This window comes from Mauremys mutica, chromosome 1, assembly GCF_020497125.1.
Source record: "Mauremys mutica isolate MM-2020 ecotype Southern chromosome 1, ASM2049712v1, whole genome shotgun sequence".
NCBI lineage: Eukaryota > Metazoa > Chordata > Testudines > Geoemydidae > Mauremys > Mauremys mutica.
Genome location: NC_059072.1, coordinates 61,183,730 through 61,205,647, shown reverse-complemented (window position 1 = coordinate 61,205,647; position 21,918 = coordinate 61,183,730). Strand labels below are relative to the sequence as shown.

At 41.9% G+C, this 21,918-nt stretch overlaps 1 protein-coding gene across 2 annotated transcripts in view; it reads left to right on the top strand.

The window, feature by feature from the left end:
• The window catches only part of TAFA2 (TAFA chemokine like family member 2), a 327,624-nt gene that overhangs the window by 233,199 nt on the left and 72,507 nt on the right, over positions 1 to 21,918 (top strand). For both annotated transcript variants that reach the window (XM_045010273.1, XR_006578158.1), the window contains exon 2: positions 19,041 to 19,147. In XM_045010273.1, the coding sequence (XP_044866208.1) occupies positions 19,042 to 19,147 (106 nt within the window). In that variant the 5' untranslated portion in view covers position 19,041. The remainder of the gene's footprint in view (positions 1 to 19,040; positions 19,148 to 21,918) is intronic.

Here is a 21,918-nt window from a genome sequence, read left to right as displayed (position 1 = left end):
AACCGTGGCCTTTATTCTGTGAAACATATTTATAGAAAGGTACTTGGGCTCAGTTCTCACTTTGCATCCTAGTGCATCTCTCTGAAAAGTGTAATCTGTTGTTAAGCTACCTTTGACAGCAGCCTTGATGCCTACCTTATAACTACAATATTCTGCCATTCTTCTAAAAGTGAGACTCCACCCATCATAAACTTTTGGGATGGTGGATCCTCACCTGGGTGGTTTAACTAAAATACGTATTTTTCCCGCTTATTACACTATGTCTGAAAAGGACAGATAAGGAGTCAGGACAGGACCAGATGCTGATAACTTTATAATAAACTGAACCTTCCTCCATCAGTTGGGTTCCTTGTAGAGTAAAGTGCTACTTTGGGGCAGAGTGCTGGCTGAAAGACACTTGGGACTCTGAACTAAGAAACTATCTTCTGTAGTGTGATTCCTCCTGTGCTCAGGAAAACAGAACTTTGGGTTTTTTTTTTTTTTTTTTTTTGGTAAGCAAACAGGATTGCATCAAAGATACTGTGAGTAAGAATATTAGAAACTGGCAGAGAAATCTGTATCATCAGTTTCTGTGTAAAAAGAGATAGAAAGGGAGAATTTACCTGAAGAGATTCACTCTGTTGGAGAATGCTGAGACACATATGCTGCACTTCACAGTGTAAATTATGGACTTTGGTGATAGGACTGTACTGCAGAGGGTAACTGTTCCCTGATTCCTCCAAGTGGCCAGGCCACCTCTCCTTTGTGCTATGGTGTCTTGTTAGGAACAAAGGGGTTAAAGAGTGGAAGTGGGAGTCAGAAGGTCTGGTTTCTGATGTTAATTCTTTTAAGGAATTCCTGTGTTAATGTGGGTAAGTCACCTATGATTTAGTTTTCAGAGGTACTGAGTACCTGAAGCTCCCACTGATTTCACCAGCAGCTATGGGTATTAAGTGGCTTCTCTTTTGCTTCAGCTTCTCCATGGGTAAACGCAGATAGTTTCCCCCCCTTCCCTCAAAAGGTTCTTATGAGCATTAATTAATGTAGGCAAGGTATTTGTAAGGTTCCCTGATCAAAAGACTCTAGAAATGCACTTTTTGTCCTGATCAGTTAGTAAAAAATTGGGGTTCTGTTGGCTGTTTCCATTAAGAGGAGAAATTGATGATGGATGGAGCCAGGTATCTTTCATGCAATCCTGTTTGCTTACCAAAAAAAAAAAAAAAAAAGCCCAAAGTTCTGTTTTCCCGAGCAGAGGAGGAATCACGCAACAGAAGATAGTTTCTTAGTTCAGAGTCCCAAGCGTCTTTCAGCCAGCACTCTGCCCAAAAAGCTCTCTCTGGGTTTTTCTCAGAGCCACGCTTTCAGTGCTTGTTCAGGGTGTTTCCTTGATGCTCCTCCTCCTCTGTGTCTGTTTCTGTGGTGTTTCTCACTGCTTCTCTCTTTCATACATGTCCCTCAACTAAAATTATACCCAGTGAAACACCTCTGCCCACATGTGCCTTGTATGTACCTGTGTTTTGGGCAATAACATGAGCCTATGTTTTGGGTGGAGACTGCTACCTGTTTCAGCTACCTGGTTCCATAAAGGAGCTTAATCGTTTTTTACATTTTTCTAAATGAGGGCTTGAACTCTCAGAAACCATTGACTGGCTCAAGACTATTTAGCTGTCTCCAAATGTAGCCTTATTAGTCTTGCACATGCTCAATTGCTGTATATAATGAAAGGTGCCTGTTCTACCCACCTGTTTCAGTAAAATATAACCCAACCCATAGTAATAATTAATACATATATTGTGGCAGCTGCACAACAGGTAAATGCTATTTTACACACAGTTCTTTCCCGTGCAAACCCTGTGCTCCTTTTTGCATGGGATCTCTTAAGTTTTTCTCATCCCAAGTCAGAAAGGAGAGAGCCATGTATGGTCTTTAGGAAGTGTAAGTTAGAATTGACTTAAAAAAACCATATGTGCTTACGCTCCTTCAGAGTTGATATCAGTAGGGAGCTTTGCAGCTAAATCAGAGAGCCAAGTGTAACATACAGTAAGTAGAAAATTTGTGTGACACTCCCTGGAGGACTTTGGATCCAGCAGTCAATAAGGATGAGGACAAATACAAAGTGAGGATGGCACAGATATTTTGCTATTTGTAGTGTTAAGAGCTTGAATCACTCACTTTTTGGTGGTATTTATAATTTTCAGAGAACTCGTTCTCTCTACCTCACCAGTTCCCAGAGCTCTGCTTTCCTCAGACAAACCCTTTTTAAACCTATCAGAGGACCCCAGCACCTCTTTCTGCCCTTTGGCTTGTGTCCCAATGCCACAACTTTCAAATCTCATAATTGCTAGGGTGTGCACTGTGACAGAGCCCTAGATGAAAGTTAGGGCACCAGAGCTAATAATTAACTTCCAGGGCTGCTGCCATTCCTGAAAAAAAGGATTTATAGGTAGAGGAGCTGTTAGAAAATTCAGTGACGTTACAAGGAAGAAGGGGGATGGGTTTCAGTCTGACACCTTAACCACCCCAATCATGTATCAGAGGGGTAGCCGTGTTAGTCTGGTTCTGTAGAAGCAGCAAAGAATCCTGTGGCACCTTATAGACTAACAGACGTTTTGCAGCATGAGCTACCCCAATCATGCAAACCCAGACTGTTAGGATCTGTCCTTGTTCCTAGAAATTCAGTGCATGGATTACTCTGATCCTTTCATGCAGTCTTTTCAATTGCATCTGATTATTAATATATATTCGTAACAGTTTCAGAATGCTGTAGGAGGGGACACAGAGAGAGAAGATTGCAGAATCTTGTGGCATATAGCACAATTCTCAGGAAACTGTTGTATTACATTCTGTGTCAGAGGTGAGGTACTATGCACAGACAAAAAATGTGTAATAATGCCTTTCACTTCATTGACAGCCCTACCAGAACATGCTGCAATACTGCTGTATCGATAACTCTGCTGTATAGTTATGCTATTGATATGCTGTTCATTCTGTGAATTATATACACATAAATATGTTAAAAAAATTGTTCCAGTTACAAAGTCAAACACTCAAAAGTTAGGAAATGCCAATTTTAAGACTGCCTGTTCAACCATAATTCCCCCGAAGGTCCCCTTTAAGTGTGCATCTGAGCACTGAAAAAGGGAGGGGTCTTGTATGAAAAGTAGCACATGATCACGAATTAAAGACTATATTATTATGATGAACATGCACCAGGTCCTGAATTATGGTTTCAAGGGCAACTGAAAATCTGGTATGTCCTAACTTTTTGAGTGATTGGTTTTGCAACCTAAATAACATTCTTTTAACAAAGGCTTTTTGTGTGTAATTTCCTAGTTTTGTTTTTTATTTTTAAAGAAAAAGGTAAAACCAAATCCTGTTATGTGCAGCTGTAACAAACAAGCTGCTCTGCATCACAAATCTCCTGGATGGTTGAATCCTGACCTTGCAGCACTGCAGTACAGGCTGCTACTACTTGAGTTTATAGGACTTGACAATTTTAGCTGGCAGCAGGAGAAGGCTGTTTACCAAGGAGGAGTGTGTTTCTGGGTCCAGCTACTGGGTCCATCTAATGGTCAGAAGGAAGCCCCACTTGTCCTGGCTTTGTCTGTCCCTTTCCCCCAAAACTGGAGGAACTCCGACCCCACATATTTTTCCTGGAGCCTGCAGATTAGCTGTTGACACCTTATGGGGGATCTATGGGGTAGCTGGGAGAGTCTGGGCCATCTTTCTCTTTCTTCCCCCAACCCCATTAGAGTTGGGAGAGCTTCCGCTCAATTCAGTCCCCCTGGAGAAGTGATAAATGGTCCACTGGGGCCATGTGCTGGGTCTAGATGGGGCAGCCTGATCTTGTTGTCATCTGACACCCTCTGCTCTAGCAGCTCCCTGGTGATACCAATGTAATGTGTGTTGCTACAGCTACTTTTGTCGCCACATGAGACCAGTTTTGGAATGTTCAGTCATTTTGCCTTACCATCATTTGCTATTGAAAAACATACTCCTAATTGAAAGTGTGACCAAAAATTCATGGGAGTCATGTATGAAAACAGATGAGTTCAACAATGATTGCATTTGGCAAAAATGCACGTGTCTGTTGACAGATCTAATCCTCATGAAAAAGAGAGCAGAATTGAATAGAAGTTCCTCTGCTGCCCCATTTACAAACAGAGACTTACCAAAATGTTGCTATGATGGACAAAGATCTTCAGAAGTGCAGAATTTAATCTTTAGTCAGGAAAGATCATTTAGCAGAATTGTAGCTGCACATGTAGCTTTATCATCACTAATGGAAAAGGTGTAAAAGTCTAAAAATTGCTTCCCTAATGTGGTGTGAAAGAGATTATGGATGGAAACAGAGCCATCTGAATTTAAATCTATGACAGCTCACTCAGTACTTTTATTTCAAACTTAAATCCTATTGTTTTTTCTGGTCTTATCTTAAAAAAATGTAATTAATTCCTGCAAATAAAGAGCTTGTGTTTTCTGTGGGTGGCCTCTTTAGGAAAACAACATTCCTGCCCATCTTGTTGTTTGTGTGTGTTTCCACGGCTTTCTGGGTGCCGTGTTTCCATGACGTCATTGCTAGCAAGGGGCAAAAAAAAATCCTTGGTGAGAATAGAAAGATTTTCAATTTGAAACAAGAGTGATGGAAAAGGGAGTGAGTTATAAACAAACTGAGGGAGTGTTAATCACTGAATAACCACCCAGGTTCAACCGCATTGCTCTAATTCAGCAAAGAAAGGTACAAAGCTATCTTAGTAATGAATGATCCCACAGACACAAGATAACTATCTCTTGGGGTCATCTTAAACATTACAGAATGGGAATTGGAGGCATATTTTAAAGAAATGAAAGGATAAGAGAAAGCATAGTTGCCCCGATCAATTAGCTCTAAGCAAAAATGATAGCTGGCTGGCTGGCTTTTTCAGTGATATAACAAACAAGGTCTTAGCTGATTTTCTGTACTTATTTTAATGTTGTCTTTTGTTAAATTGGAATGATAAATGTGACCTGCTTAAACAGAGAATTTAAATGCTAGAATCATACCTCAGGTTGGGAGAGTTCTGTCACTATATTACCACCATGTAGATATTTGAATGTTATTTGGTTTTAAGATTTCCTGCTTAACGTGTCCTGCTCAAAACATAGGGATTCTTGAATGATTGTTAGTTTTGAGCATCCTGAAATGTGTGGAGTATTTCACAGAAACCAGTGTAGACACAGTACCTGCCCAGAAAAGCTTTCAGTTTAAAATCAGACATGATACTGCAGCTAAAGATAATAAAAGGCCAGGAAGGGGAGAGGCAGGACACTAGTACCATAATAAAGGCATGTGATTACTTGGTTCAGGAATACACACATCTTGATGGTTCTGAAATATATGTAATTTTAATATCTAAATGTATTAACTAGAATTGGTTGGGGAATTTTCAGCAAAAGAGTTTTTCATCGGAAAATGCTATTTCATTGAACTATTTCATGGGCATGTGTCAATTTTGATTTGAATTGAAATAGAGTATTTTGTTTTGACTTTCTTGCTTGTTTCAGTCTGACTTTCAGTTTGCTTTGGTTTGACTGTTATTTTTTAACTTTTAAAAAACTTTTCATTAATGTTGATCTTACATTAAACATCTGTGTGTATTATAATATTTCAACATTATCAAAATGTCTCGGGTCCAAAGAAAATTTCAAAATGTCAGAATTTCCTATGGGACCAGCTCTAATATTAACTCATTTGTGGGTGAGATTACAGAAATGGGCATTTAGGGGATTTTGAAGAGGCAAGGAAGATGACGTGTTGAACAGGTTTGAAAGTGTTTCCATTATAAGGGGCAGCATGGGCGGCAGAGGGGGAGTGGGAGAAGGAAATAGAGAGGGCATTGAGATTGGTTTTATTGGTGAAGCAAAGAGGGATCATGAAATAAGACAAGGTTTTAGCTATTAGAGCTGTGAGAATAATGGGGCTTGTTTTGGTTCTCTGGGAATTCCAGATTAAAAAAAAATAAATCATTGTGTTGAACTGAAAACAGGATTTTTTCAAAATGTCATTTAAAATCCTTCTGGAATGAATGATACATTTTGTTTGACATGGAAGAAAAATTTCATTTTGATTCCAGCATTTAAAAAATTTTTATATTAAAAATAAAATTAAATGGAATTTTGAAATGAAAATTTATTTTGAATTGAAAAAAAATCAAGACATTTTGATTTTTTCATTTTTTTAGGATGGTTTTCAACCTAAAAAATTCAGAAAAATCTAAACAAATTCACAAAATGTTTCAGTATCACCAAAGCTGCATTTTACTCTGAAAGAATGTTTCAATCAAAAAAGTTTGCCCAACTGTAGTAGCTGTGTGAATGATGTGGTAAGGCAAGCATTAAAAGGTAATAGTTCTAGTTGGAGTCACCAAAAAAATACCTGAAAGTACTCAAATTGTCAAGTAAAACTAGTGTGTGACATTATTTTTGTATAATTTCAAAGGAACCTAACATTGTGGTGTGTACATATCAGGATATTAGTGAGGAGACCATCTGTCCTTTTTCTTCATGTAAGATATCCCACAGAAATATGTAGGTATTTTTTGTAATGAAGGTGAAATGACCTGAAAGTAACCAGTATCATCACAGATCTGTTCATAGTTTATCTGTTTATGGTTTAGGAACAAATCAGAATCTGACTTGTTGAGCTAACATACAAAAGGGAAACATATTAAGAATGTCAAGTATCAGAGGGGTAGCCGTGTTAGTCCGGATCTGTAAAAAGCGACAGAGTCCTGTGGCACCTTATAGACAAGTGGTCTCCAAAGTGGGGTGCGCAAGAGGATCCTTCAGGGTGCGCGGCAGGAGAAGCGCTGCCGGAGCAGCACCGCTTTTTTTTCCCCCCCTTTGGCAGTTCGGCCGGGAGTCTGAGCGGCTTCCCACCCGCTCCTCCCCTTCTTCGGCAGTTCAGCCGGGAGTCCAAGCAGCGCTTTTTTATTATTATTTTTTTGCTTCGACAGTTCAGCCGGGAGCAGGGGGTGCATGCTCAAAAGATTTTTACTGATGGGGTGTGCAATCAAAAAGGTTTGGAGACCACTGTTATAGACTAACAGACGTATTGGAGCATAAGCTTTTGTGGGTGAATACCCACTTCATCAGACGCATGTGACTGACGAACTGGGTATTCACCCACAAAAGCTCATGCTCCAATATGTCTGTTAGTCTATAAGGTGCCACAGGACTCTTTGTTGCATATTAAGAATGATGAAGACATTAACATCTCCTCTGAAAGCTTAACTGCCTCTGCTGTGGCCTTTCTGAAATCACAATAGACTTAGAGTTTCAAGTCACAATGAGACATGTTGTTCAAAGCCCAGTGAGCCATTTTCCTTTGTCTCCAGTTCATCCTTCGAAGGTTTAGTGAGATATGAATAAAGAAAATGTAAATAACCATCTGCAAAAGGATCAAGTGTAAGATATAAGCAAATACCGCTGCAGTGATGATTAAGTGAATAGTACCCCCTACAACCTAAAATCCCTAAAGCACAGAAATTGAGAGAGAAAAAGTTTAAAATGGCATAATAAAACCAGAGAAAATTATATGAATTGGAGCCTAAGCTGAATGCTTAATTGTGAGAGCTTATTATAAAAGAGTCTGGAAAATCAATGGCCAAATTAAACATGTTGAGTACTGTAGATATGTACATATTTTGTAATGTTTTATGTTAGATACTTATAAGTACAATACAATAAGAGCTTGGATGTACTATGAGGCTAGAACCAGTAGCATTAATTTTATACTTTGATTTTTTTAACTTATAAGGGTACAGAATGAATATACTACCTGCCCCCACAAGCCCCTCCATATATATAACTAGAGCTCTGTTGTCTGGATGTTCTGTAATGAAACAGCATTGCTATGTCAGATGAAACAGTACTTTGCATGGCTTGCTGAACTGATATGGAAATGAGAGATTACTTACACAATTAACTTTGTGTTGTCCGAGTTGCAGCTGGCTGGAAGGACAGTATACTTTTTGTTTACTCCTCTCTGTTTGCTTTTGGTTAGGTGTCATGTCTGAAAATTTATGAGGTTGAAAATTGCAATCGGTCATGTCCACAAAGAACTGGTGTTAATTTGGAAGCACTGGAGAGGAATGTTGATAGTGGTCAAGAAAGAAGGCCGTTCATCAGTATCAGTATCATATCAGTTGTAAAGGCAGTATCAGCACAACTCGAAATATCTTGTTTGGTAAAAAAAATACTTCCCCATAAATTTCTGTGGATCACCAGGATGTTTTAGCTATGAGATTCCTGTTAAAGTTGTAGAGAGGCAGGTGTATAAGGTGAATTTCTTTGGAAATTTTAAAGGACCATGTTTATCAGATTTTCAGTACAGTACTATAAAAGGAAATAGCACATCCAAGCAGTCTGAGGGCTTGGCTACACTGGAGAGTTGCAGCGCTGGTGGTGGCTTTACAGCGCTGCAACTCACTCACCGTCCACACTTGCAAGGCACATACAGCGCTGTATCTCCCTGGCTACAGCGCTGGCTGTACTCCACCTCGGCCTGGGGAATAACGACTGCAGCGCTGGTGATGCAGCGCTGCTCCACCAGTGTGGCCACCAAAAGCGCTGTTATTGACCTCCAGAGGTATTCGGAGGTATCCCAGAATGCCTGTTCAGCAACTCTGCTCATCAGTTCGAACTCTACTGCCCTGGTCTCAGTTGACGCCCCCTTTAAATGCCCCGGGAATTTTAAAAATCCCCTTCCTGTTTGCTCAGCCAGGTGTGGAGTGCAATCAGTGAATCTTTCCAGGTGTCCATGCCTCCACGCGCCAAATGAGCCCCATTATGGAGCAATGGCGAGTTACTGGACCTCATCAGTGTTTGGGGGGAGGAAGCTGTGCAGTCCCAGCTGCGCTCCAGCCGTAGGAATTACGATACCTTTGGGCAGGTATCAAGGGCCATGCTTGAAAGGGGCCATGACCGGGACGCGCTGCAGTGCAGGGTTAAAGTGAAGGAGCTGCGGAGTGCCTATTGCAAAGCCCGCGAGGGAAACCGCCGCTCCGGTGCTGCTCCCATGACCTTCCGTTTTTACAAAGAGCTGGATGCGATACTTGGGGGTGACCCCACCGCCAATCCGAGGACCACGATGGACACTTCAGAGCAGGGGAGGGGAGAAGGAGGAGGAGGGGGGGAGGAGGAAACTGAGAGTGAGGGTACTGGGGTGGGGGGGGGGAGACACCCTGGAGTCCCTGGAGGCATGCAGCCAGGAGCTCTTCTCAAGCCAGGAGGAAGGTAGCCAGTCACAGCAGCCGGTACTCAGTGGAGGACAAACACAGGAGCGGGTTCCCGATAAGCGGCTATTATTTTCAGGATGGAAATTTTTCGGGAGAGGAGGGAGGGTTCTGCATGCATGCATGCATGCCTAGATGTGGAATAGCGAGGGGTGGGGGGACCATTGCTGCACACAGGCAAGCTGCATAGGGGCCAGGGCGGAATCCGCATTGTTGTAGAAGACCCTCCCGCTCTTCCCAGGTGACCTGCAGCAGCGAGATATCTTCCAGGATCAACTCCTGTGGAAAATGTTGGGAGAGTGTTCAGTGTAGGTGCCCCCTGCAGCTGTTTGCTTTCCTCAACGCACAGAAAACCCGAGGACAGTACAGCCCTGAAGCAATCAGTCCCCCTTACTCACCATTTCGGGGCTCCTGTGGGTTATGTGCGCTCTCTTTGGTATGGGAAAATTATGCTATTGTGAAGAATGTTACTCCTTCACTGTGTGGGAATAACTGTCTGAGATATAAACAATGCTGCCTCTGTTAAGTGTTGCCTTTTTTGCCTTTCCACAAGCAACCTTGAGTTCTCGGCTGCCTGTGTTATTAACAGCTCAAAGACTCCAAAACCTCTGGAAGAAGCCGTGAAAAAGCAAAGAAGACCTGCTGCAAGCAGTTATGGATAACTCTGCCACAGAGAATCAAAAAGTGCAGGTCTGGAGGGAAAGGGAAAGCAGGATCCGCCAGAGAAACGCAGTGGCCAGGAGGAAAAGCACAAAGCAGCTGATAAGCATCCTGGAGCGCCAAGCAGACTCTATCCAGGTGCTCGTAGCCATGCAGGCAAAGCACTACCGCACCGCCCCCCCCGTCCCAAAGCTCTTTCCCTTGTGCCCCAATGTCAACTCAAAACCCCCTTCCCTAGCATCCAGGTTCTTACCACCACCAGCTGCCTCCAACACCTGTATGTTCACCAACCAGCCCTGAGAACTACGACCCTTACCCTCTGCACTCAACCCCCATCACCATGCAGTATAGCCATCCTGAAGTGCAGCAGTCATTGCACAGCACTCCAGACAGGACATATTCAAACCTGTGACTGTACAGTTCCCCACCCCACCCCCCTGCCCTTTTAGGTTCCCAAAATGTTGTGTGTCTGTCAATAAAGTTATTTTCTTTTCAATAAATGAATTCTTGGCTTTGAAAACAGTCTTCATTATTGCAGAAAGTCAAAGATACCTTAGCCCAGGAAAGAAACAGGCACTGCAAGGCACAGCTTAGGAAAAACAGATTCCTACTAACATTGTAATCACTGCACTTCACTCCCGTGCAAGGCACCAAAGATTACTGTTGGTTTTCAGCCTCAAATTCCTCCCTCAAGGCATCCCTAATCCTTGAAGCCCTGTGCTGGGCCTCTCTAGTAGCCCTGCTCTCTGGCTGTGCAAATTCAGCCTCCAGGCATTGAATCTCAGAGGTCCATGGCTGACTGAATCTTTCACCCTTCCCTTCACAAATATTATGGAGGGTACCGCACGCGGATATAACCGTGGGGATGCTGCTTTCCCCCAAGTCTAGCTTCCCATACAGAGATCGCCAGCGCCCCTTTAAATGACCAAAAGCACACTCTACAGTCATTCGGCACCGGCTCAGCCTGTAGTTGAACCGGTCCTTGCTCCTGTCAAGCTTCCGTGTATACGGTTTCATGAGCCAAGGCAGTAACGGGTAAGCAGGGTCTCCAAGGACCACAATGGGCATTTCAACATCCCCTACTGTGATCTTCCGGTCTGGGAAAAAAGTCCCTGCCTGCACAGGCCAGTGTTCTGAAAGATGCGTGCATCATGCACCTTTCCAGGCCAGCCTGTGTTAATGTCAATGAAACGCCCACGGTGATCCACAAGCACCTGGAGAACCATAGAGAAATACCCCTTCCGATTAACGTACTCGGATGCTAGGTGGGGTGGCGCCAGAATAGGAATATGCATCCCATCTATCGCCCCTCCACAGTTAGGGAAACCCATTTGTGCAAAGCCATCCACAATGTCCTGCATGTTCCCCAGAGTCACGGTTCTTCTTAGCAGGATGCGATTAATGGCCCTGCAAACTTGCATCAACACGATTCCAACGGTCGATTTTCCTACTCCAAACTGGTTCCCGACCGATCGGTAGCTGTCTGGAGTTGCCAGCTTCCAGATTGCAATAGCCACCCGCTTCTCCACTGTCAGGCAGCTCTCAATCTCATGTCCTTGCGCCGCAGGGTGGGGGCGAGCTCAGCACATAGTCCCATGAAAGTGGCTTTTCTCATCCGAAAGTTCTGCAGCCACTGCTCGTCATCCCAGACTTCCATGACGATGTGATCCCACCACTCAGTGCTTGTTTCCCGAGCCCAAAAGCGGCGTTCCACGGTGCTGAGCATGTCCGTGAATGCCAGAAGCAATTTAGTGTCATACGCGTCAGGCGACTCTCTATCATCGTCAGACTCCTCATCACTTTGTATCTTAAGGAATAGCTCAACTGCCAAACGTGATGTGCTGGTGAGACTCGTCAGCATACTCCTCAGCAGTTCGGGCTCCTTTTCCCACAGAAATCGCGCACAGAAACCGTTGAGAGAGTCAAGATGGCTCCAAACGTGGACAGAAAAATGGGGATTTCTGGGATGTGAAGTGATGCATCACGGGGCATTGGGACAGGAAGCAGAATGACCCGCACTCTCCGCCCCCTTCCCACAACCCATGGCGCCAAAATGGCGCCAAAATGGGACAAGGTGCTCTGTGGGATAGCTGCCCATAATGCACCACTCCCAACACCGCTGCAAATGCTGCAAATGTGGCCACACTGCAGCGCTGGTAGCTGTCAGTGTGGCCACACTCCAGCGCTTTCCCTACACAGCTGTACGAAGAGAGCTTTAACTCGCAGTGCTGCACACCTGCAAGTGTAGCCAAGCCCTGAGATACTGTGGGCACAGATCATTACTTGTATTTACTCATATCTCTTGTATACCCCAGTTATTGGGCAATTAATTGAACTATATACTAAGAGAGTTGTTTTAGAAGTTGCATGTTTTCACATTTTATTGCTTCAATATTTGGAATTTCTGCATTTTCTGTGTTTTTCATACCGGCTTGTTCTCACTAGTGCTTACTCTCTTATGCTCTAATTCAGGAAAGCATTTAAGCACATGCTTAAATCAGTCTCTGTTGTGGACAGCACATGCTTAACATTAAATATTTGCTGAAGACCCATTGTCCCGATATGATTTAAGTACCTACTTACAGTTAAGCACCTACTTAAATGCCGTCTTGAAATGGGTTGTTGTCATGTATCTGGCTCTTAATAGCATGATAATTTTTTTCATGTTTTTTTTTATGGAAGTGTCTCTAAAAGTTCCGTGTTGCTGTCACTTGTGCAGCTAGACTGATGGTAACCATGTTCACAGAGCTTATGCAGATCAGCCAGCAGGGTTTTAACCATTTCTGAATAAGATATTTCTGAATGGCAGTGCACTAAACACCCTACAGGTACTTGTTCTTTCTACTATAAAAGTATCCCTCTTGTAAAGGATCACTTTGCAAAAACAATACCTTTGCTTTGTATATTGAGATTTCCTCTGTGACTCCTGTGCTACGTTTCTTAGTTTTACCAAGCTAAGTGCCCATTTTCTTTCTTTTCTCACGCATCTAGATCAAACAAAGTAGCTTACGAGAATAGACCTGTATTTTTTCCAGCTTCATTTCAAAATCAGAATGCACTTTGTGTCTGTTATAGGCTGTGATGTATGAAGCAGAAAGAAGATTGATTTTCACAAGCTACCTTGTACCTGAAGTAATGAGAGTGGCAAATTATTTGTTCACTGAGCAAACATGACAGGAATGGCATAGAGGGAATTTATATATATATTCAAACACATAGGGGTCACACAGGTGTTACTTTTACAAAGTGACCTTAGCTACCAGAGGGACACTTTTAAATCTGCATTAGTTTACAGAAGAAAGGCTGAATAAAGCTGCACTGCTAATAAATAATGTAAGATTCAACATAATGCAGAACATAATTTAAACTGCTGCATTGTTTGTGTACAAGGACTTCAGCCCCAGGGCCATTCCTACTGTGTGCAGTTCTGGTCTCCCATGGTTAAGAAGGATGAATTCAAACTGAAACAGGTTCAGAGAAGGGCTACTGGGATGATCCAAGGAATGGAAAACCTGTTATATGAAAGGAGACTCAAAGACCTTGGCTTGTTTAGCCTAACTAAAAGAAGGCTGAGGGGAGATATGATTGCTCTCTATAAATATATCAGAGGAATAAATACCAGGGAGGGAGAAGAATTATTTAAGCTCAGTACCAATGTGGACACAAGAACAAATGGATATAAACTGGCTATCAGGAAGTTTAGACTTGAAATTAGATGAAGGCTTCTAACCATCAGAGAAGTGAAGTTCTGGAACAGCCTTCCAAGGGGAGTAGTGGGGGCAAAGACATATCTGGCTTCAAGATTAAGCTTGATAGGTTTATGGAGGGGATGGTATAATGGGATAGCCTAATTTTGGCAATTAATTCATCTTTGACTACTAGCGGTAAATATGCCCAATGGCCTTGATGGGATGTTAGATGGGGTGGGATCTGAGTTACTACAGAGAATTCTTTCCTGGGTGTCTGGCTGGTGTGTCTTGCCCACATGCTTGGGGTTTAAGCTGATTGCCATATTTGGGGTTGGGAAGGAATTTTCCTCCAGGGCAGATTGGCAGAAGCCCTGGAGGGTTTTCACCTTCCTCTGCAGCGTGGGGCATGGGTCACTTGCTGGAAGATTCTCTGCACCTTAAAGTCTTTAAACCTTGATTTGGGGACTTCAGTGGCTCAGACAGAGGTTTGATACAGGAGTGTGTGGGTGAGATTCTGTGGCCTGCATTGTGCAGAAGGTCAGACTAGATGATCATAATGGTCCCTTCTGACCTTAAAGTCTATGATTCTACTGGTCATTTAGGACTTTTTAGAAATAGCAAATAAAATAGTGAGTGTAAAAGAAAAAATAAGAGAATTCTGGTCCGTAATATGCGGTCAGTGAAAGATTTTAATTCTTTAACACTAAATCAGCGTTTAATGGGGAAGCAGCCACATTTCTTTTGCTGCAGTAAGGATTTCATATGGTTGCACTTTACTTACAATAGGAAATGCAGGACAGTTGAATACTGGCCTACATGGCTAGAAGATGCTGTAATTCCCAGGTGATTGTCCTTTACTTGTGAGTTGTTAGAAGGTTCTTGATCCTGAATTCACCAGTATGGGCTGAGCAAAAGGAAAACTTGTGAGCTTGTGAATGCTAGAAAGGAGTCAAAGACACCAATTACTCACCTAGGTATTAGGAGCATTTCCAGGGTACCCACACAGGTTTGCCACATCCATCTTCTGATGGGCCCCATCAGGTTATGAAGTAGTGGAGAGGGCCACTGACTCTATTTCTACACAAGTTTGTATGTTCTCATGACAACTTCTTTGATGAGCTGTGGAGACCAACCTCAGAGATTTCTAGACTCAACACCGTGTTCTCGAGTTTCCCTGTGCAGTCTCAGCTCAATTTGCACCCTGAGAAAAAGACATGCAACTGTTAAGATACTTTTAGCACAATTACTTAAGATGTTCTAGGATTGGGCCATAATATGGTGTGTTAGTGTGCTACTGGTGTACATATTAGTGGAAATATTTATTCTAAACCAAATATGGAAAATTAATACCAGTATTCATTAGATAATGGTGTTAGTGAAGAACTGGTAACAGTGCAATCATCTCCCACCCTTCCACTATCAAAGAGGGTTATGTTGTTGATGTTTCTTTTTTGTTTCAGTTGGGTATGTGCCTGGAGTCTAGGGACAGCCCATGCTTCCCTTCCCCTGCCTACTGATGCTCTGAAAAATAAACTCAAAAGGGCCATTCTTACTATTCATTTTCTGGGTTGACATGTTGAATCTGCATTGTTTCTAATAAAAAATGTTGAAAATGTTCCTGTCAGCAGCTTTCAATTAGAAACAATCAATACTTTGTTTCACATGGAATTTTGAAATTTCATTCCATTTCAGAATTAAATTGATCTTGAAATTTCAAGTTTTCCTGTAAACTTGATTTTCTGGTTTTTGAATTTCTAGCTGATATAACACAACATCACTGGAGTCTGGCAGTAGATGATACCATGGTTTTTGAAAGGGGTCTCAGAAAAAGAATAAAGGAGGAGAGTGCCTAAGAGGAAAAACTTTTCTGGTTAATAGCTGCAGTTTGTTTATGTAGTTCTGCATCTTCCCTCATGAAGTTTGCAAATAACTTTTTCAGACCTCATTTATTCTATTGACATAGCCTCTTATGTTAGTATATAACAACTGTGTGACACATAGAAGTATTGGTAATGGACTGATTTTTACTTCTCGGACCCAATCACCTGACTTGGTCAGAGTTACAAAAAGGTTAACAGCCCTGTTTCAAGGCTGTGGTCAATATTTTCTGGCTACTTGATGTTGCACCTTAGGCTGTTTTGGAAAACAAATGCAAATAAAATGTATTAACCAAAAGTAAGCATCACAGACTAATACAGCCAGATGATGATGATAAAAAAACTGCACACAGACATACCTAGGATCGGGTTCAAGATGTCTAAGTTATTAACTAACCTCTCAAGATTGTCTGAATAGGTGATCACCTTTTCTCAGAACCATCCCTTTCACAATAGCCTGTTAGGCTGCTGAGAAGAACCCACCAGCTCAAACCTGTGTTTGCTGCTCTGGTCTGTTGTTCTTGGCAGTGTCTAGGTGGGTACATGTTATTTCTGTAAGCACATGAATACTGCCAGTAGCATGCTGGCTGTCCTCAAAAAATAGAGAGCCAGTGTTCTTGTAGTAGATTATATCTCTCTGGCACACTTGTGGAAAGAGGGTGGGTGCTGCTCTTGTCTCAGAATCCAAAGCACAGTTAGATATCTGTGGGGGTACTTTATGGGGGTGGGTGGGTGTAAAAGTAGTCCAAACAAAAAGTCAGTATACTTCCACAGCCCACAGAAGGTGAAGTCCAAGGCCTTTGGAAGGCAAGGGAGAAAAGAAAAACAGAAAATAATGTGCTCTTCTCCTTTCTGTGAGGACTTGGTCAGCCAAGGCTCTCAGGCTGTTTCCCCAGTCAGCAGCTCCTGCTTCCAGGTTCAGGTATGTCCATGACCCCGGCAGAGCTGCAGATCAAGTTGAGCAACAGAGCTTCCAGGCCAAGAACCCTCCTGCTGCCTTGCAGTGCACCAGGCTCCAAAGACTCCCAGCTTGCTTCTGCTCCATATTGTCCTTGCCCTGCACTAGCCTTGCTCCAGCCTCATCATTGTTAGCATGACAGGGGAGTTGCCACTTAGTTAATATGTCAAAGCTGAAAACTCTTATTTTTTTGTGTGCAAGACGGCCCTTTTTGGGGATTGGCAGGTCAATGGGGCTGCCGATTTCTAGGTCATCACAGTCCCATTGCAAGGCTAGCAGTGGGAAAGGCATGTGTCTTTTTAACCTTCTTCTGTTATCTGCCATGAGGGTCTCCTGTTTACAGGCAGACTGGTTGTCCCCCTCCTCTTTGCCTCTCTCCCTTGCTATTTTTTCAAATCCTAGCTCTGTTTCTGCAGCCTGTCTCACTGCAGAGCAAGTAGAGAGGATCTGGCAACATCAGGGAGTGCAGGAAGGAGGGGTAGCATTAGACCTCACTTGGCTTAATGGTGCAAATCCCCTTAGAGTGAGGCTTGGTGTGGATGGGAGGTAGACTTCAATTTAATGGAATTTTGATTGGCACCAGCATCACAACAGGACTGGGAGTGAAAGAATTAATTTCTCTACTGTTCACATAGATGGTTATAAATCAACATTGTGAACCTATATCTCTGTTTACATTTTTTAATTCTTTTTTAGAATGACAAATAATGAATTTCCCTTCAGTTCTGGGCACTTCAGAAACCTGTAGCCAATGGCAAATAAACAAGTAGCATTCCAAAAGAACAGGAACGTCAGTGCAGAAGAGGAGCAAACTGATGTCAGAAATGCAGTGTGGTTCATAGCCTACTGTGATTGCTACTAAGGATTATTAATCAGTTAGACATTCAGGTGCACAAGCTATTAGCTATTAACTGGATATTGCACTGCCCTAGCTCTGTGTTACTCCCCTACACAACCCCAGAGGAACACACCTTATATAGTAAATGTGTTACTTCTGTTAAAGAGCATTTAATTCTTTGTTTGTTCTGAATTCAGGCGTTTAAGGGCTTTGATACACGTTAATTTAATTAGATTAAAATCTTCTCACTGGTCTGTTAATTTGAATCACATGTTTTCTACAGGTGACTCAGTTTGAAATCTTGCCTGTGTGTAATAAGATCATACCTGTCTCTCCAAAGGAGATTTAAATCTGGGGGTCTGCCATCTGCAACACTAATGTGCAGGGTCCTGGTATGGAGAGATGTGCAAAAGTATGGAGAAACCAAAGAAATTGGGATTGCTCTTAAGAGGAAATAGATATGGAACTTAACAGTCTAATGCTTAATTCTGACTGACAGCAGAGACTGCTTTTTCATGGCACTTGTGGTTGTCAGGGTAGTGCTGTGCATGAACAGAGTGAGAGAGAAAGAGGTTAGAGTCTTTTTAATATTGGCTTCTGATGAATGCAATAGGGGAGCACTGTAGAAATTGCACAACAGCACTGAAGCAGTACCGATTTTTCTGCTCTGAAGCAAAAGGCAGCCTAGCGCCAGGGATTGTGAAATAGTAATAATTTTGTTTAAATGGTCAAGTTTGCAGCTTTTTCAATGTAAATGGTATGGAATAGGCATCATTGTCCTCTTGACCTACCAGCAAAAATATGGCCATCCTGCAGAAATGTTTCTTAGCCAGCTCTCTAGGGGTCTTCCATGGAGAGCAAAAAGCGAGAGCAGGTTTCATTATAATACATCTCATCACTCTCTGCAGAACTTTAATTCTCTAGCCCTAGAGCCAGAGCTACTATGCTTGTTCTTTGGCAGCTGGCGACCTACTTTGCATGGAGTTGCACTGATATAATCAATGCTCAACCTTGCATTTCATCATCGTGTCTCAGTGCCATGAAGTACTGCTGTAAAGTCACAATGAACACATCACAATGCAACATCAGTATCTCATGTTTCAATTACTTTGTGACTTCCTGCAACTTTCTTTGACACAGTATCTCCTGTTTATTCTTGTCCATTGGCATACACAAGGAATGATATTGATGAATCCCATGTGTTTGGCTAATCCCTTCAGCTACTGCCTCGTGTGTATCAAGCACCATGGGGACTTGTCATGTGGTGGGGGTGCTGCATTTGCTGGTACTCTGATCAAATCCATCATCATGACTTGTATGCAGGGCTTCAAAGAGTTGCAGGTGGCCTTAAAGCCATACATGAAATATCATTGCAGTAGAGTCAGAGGGCCAAATCAACCTTGGCAAGACCTGCTGCACCCCAGCATGAATTCACACCGGGAGAATTGGCTGGGTTTCTATTGATGCCTTCCCTTGGGAGGCTTCTCTGTTGGAGGGGTTCCAATGATGTCCATCTTGTACAGGGCTCAAATATTCTCTGAGTCCTATAGATGGTCCTTCTGTATCAGGAAGGGGAAATGTTGGCAGGGAAGGGAGGGGAAGATTACATTGATGCGGTCCATGCTGAGCCTTTTCTATGGTTCAAAAGGATTTCAGACTTCAGGGTTGTCAATCAAGCACCTTTTACAAGCATCAAATTCAGTTTACAATGGTAAAAAGAAAAAAATGTTTCATTTAAACACTTATTTTTATCTTTATTTTCAGGATGAATAAGAGATACTTACAGAAAGCAACAAAAGGAAAACTGCTAATAATAATATTTGTTGTAACACTGTGGGGGAAATTAGCATCTGGGGCAAACCACCACAAAGGTAAGAAATTCTGCTCTATTTGAGTTTATTGTAGAACATGTAACTTCCATCAAAAGACTCAGAATTGTCCAGCTTATTGGCCCCATGCCACTTTTTCTATGCTGATTTGCTTCTCAAGGTAGCTAGTCCACAAATCAGTGTTGAGAGAAGTTTTCAATGAGCAGGGATATTTTAATTTCTTGAGGATTACTCCCATGTGAATTTAAGTATTCTAATTCAATTGTTGTGAATGTCTGACTTTAGCAACTATTCTGTCATTTTGTTATCTAAGATGGTAAAGTTGAAAAATTGTCTAAACACAGAAAGAAGCTTCCTTCATAAAAATAGACACATCAGACAGAACGTGTAAATGCTGTAGATGAGTTCTTGAAATTAACCTAATAAAAAACAATCTTCAGTACCATATATTCTGCTATTGCATGCAAACTATCTGATGAGAGCAACTTCCTGGAGAGTGTGCACTGAACATTGTCTATTTCCTCAATAAAAAAACAATAATGCTGGGGGAGACTCCTGTTTTCCAGTTTCCCACTCTCCCTGTGCATGCTAGCACTTGGACACTGGTGTTGTAACAGCATTTCTAGTAACTTTGGCTATATCAGCCTCCTTTCCTCCAGGCAGTTCTAGCCTCTAATCTATATATAGATAAGGCTTGGCAGTTCCTGGCTGCTTATAAATATCTGGTTTTTTTAATTCCTTTTTTATGGCTGGGGCCCTGATCCAAGGAATGACTTCCCTTGACTTATGAATTAATGTGAGACAACCTCCTGTTCTTTCCATCATCAAATACAACTTCAGAAGCCAACTGCAGGCTTTGCAGTACAATATGATTTTGAAGTTCACATCTCCCCCTGCAGTGTCTGCACATTGGCAGTTTGTCTTCAGATTCCAGTTCAGAATAAATTAGGAAGGCATGAGTAAACTAGATATGGTAGATGAGTGTCACAGAGTTATGGAGTTAAGTAGTAGGGAGTGACATAATAAAGAAAATCATTACATCTCTATATTAAAGTTTATTTTATAATGATTTTTGTGTGAAGAGGATTCTATGAGAAAGTATTACCTATATCTAGCAGTCAGATTTTTTTTTTTGCTCTGTGGATATATTTTCCTTCATAATTGATTGAATATTTTAGGATGCAAAGGCATTTTCCACCCAATCTCTTTAGTTTTAAATTTAGTTGTGGCCAAAAGAGATTCTGATGTGGTTCAGCAAACTATTGAAGCTGGGGCCATGCCTTGTTGGAGCCATGTTCAAAACTTCATATGGTTGTGTTAGCTCCTGATTCAGTCAAAATCCAGTTTAAACTGTGCTGAAATGTGGTTGTTACTGTTGCTGAAAGATCCTTGTATTAAGTGTCTGTCTTACTTATAAATCAGTTTTATTTTTTATAAAAAAAACTTTTTCAAAGACCACTTTGGGAATTACTGCTGTGTAATTGAGAGGAAATGCTGGCCCACTAAGTTCAACTTTCCAGATGTATGCCTACAAATGAGATCGTAACAGGGGCTATTTCTTTTCCGGGCCACACTTGGTATTCTGAATCCCAGACTTAGAGTAGAGAGAACTGGAAAAAAAATGGATTTTGATGGTTTTAGTTTATAAATGTGGGGGAAAGGGGAAAGCCAGGTTATTCTGTGTTCATGTAGCTTAACAAAAGCTTTCTTTTTTTACAACTGTAACTTTACAGGCCTTTAGCAAACAATGTGAAGGAGAGGTTTTGAGCTTGTGGGGAAAAATAAAAAGAAGAAACATGACTGAGGTATTTCATCTAGCAAACTGTCTACTTTGCATGAAGATTTTTTGGTTGTGGATTTAGTACACAGGCAGAGAAGCTACATTGCTTATATATGGGGAGATTTCAAAGGTACAAATAAGAATCAGGCGCTCAAGTCCCATTGACTTTCAGTAGAAATTGTTTTCCTAACTTCTCTTTGGGCCTTTGAAAATTGCCCCCGTTGTCTATACTTGGGAGGAGCTTAAGGAGTAGGACTTCTTAGTTCTTATGTTCTGATAATACCATTCACTTTAGAATACAGTTTCCAAATATGGATTAATACAATGGTTACTTCAGTCATGATTGCCTATTGTATCATTAATCTTCATTTAAAGAAGTTCCTAATAACATATTGACATGCCAGACCTTAATTACTTTGAAAGAGCCTCTGCAGTCTATTAGATCAATACAATACATTTTCAAAAAACATTTCTATTGCCTTAGCCATATTAAGGTCCAGTACTTAAACCCATTTCCCACCCCCCACCCCCCTGAAAGCTACTGTAAAACAAAGAAAACATTAATCCACACAAGATGGTTTAAAAATATTTTGCGGTAAACGCTGAGTACAGTGGAGTTGTGAACAGCTGATTCTGAGATCTCAACAGTTAGCCTTCTTGCACCTAAGAATTTAAGGGGTATGGCAGACGTCAGAGACTCTAATTCAGTCCCAAGACAAGGGCACAGGGCAGGGTATCCATGGCCAATTTCTTAGGCCCAGCTGGCAACCATGTTTCTTGAGCCTGCAGCAGCCAAGGTTAGAACCCAGAATTTCAGACTCCTACTGTTCAGTGCAAGATCAATGATGTTCTATGACCTGCACTCTGTCAAGATGTCCAACTTGACCTGCATTAATGAAATCGGTCTTGAAGACGCTGCTGTACCAGTGTTGCCTCAGCTAGTTATTACAGGGTACTTAGCACACTATCCCCTGAGTGAATAAGTTAGAACATGGAGTTATTATGCTCTATGCATCAGACCTCAAGTACAAGA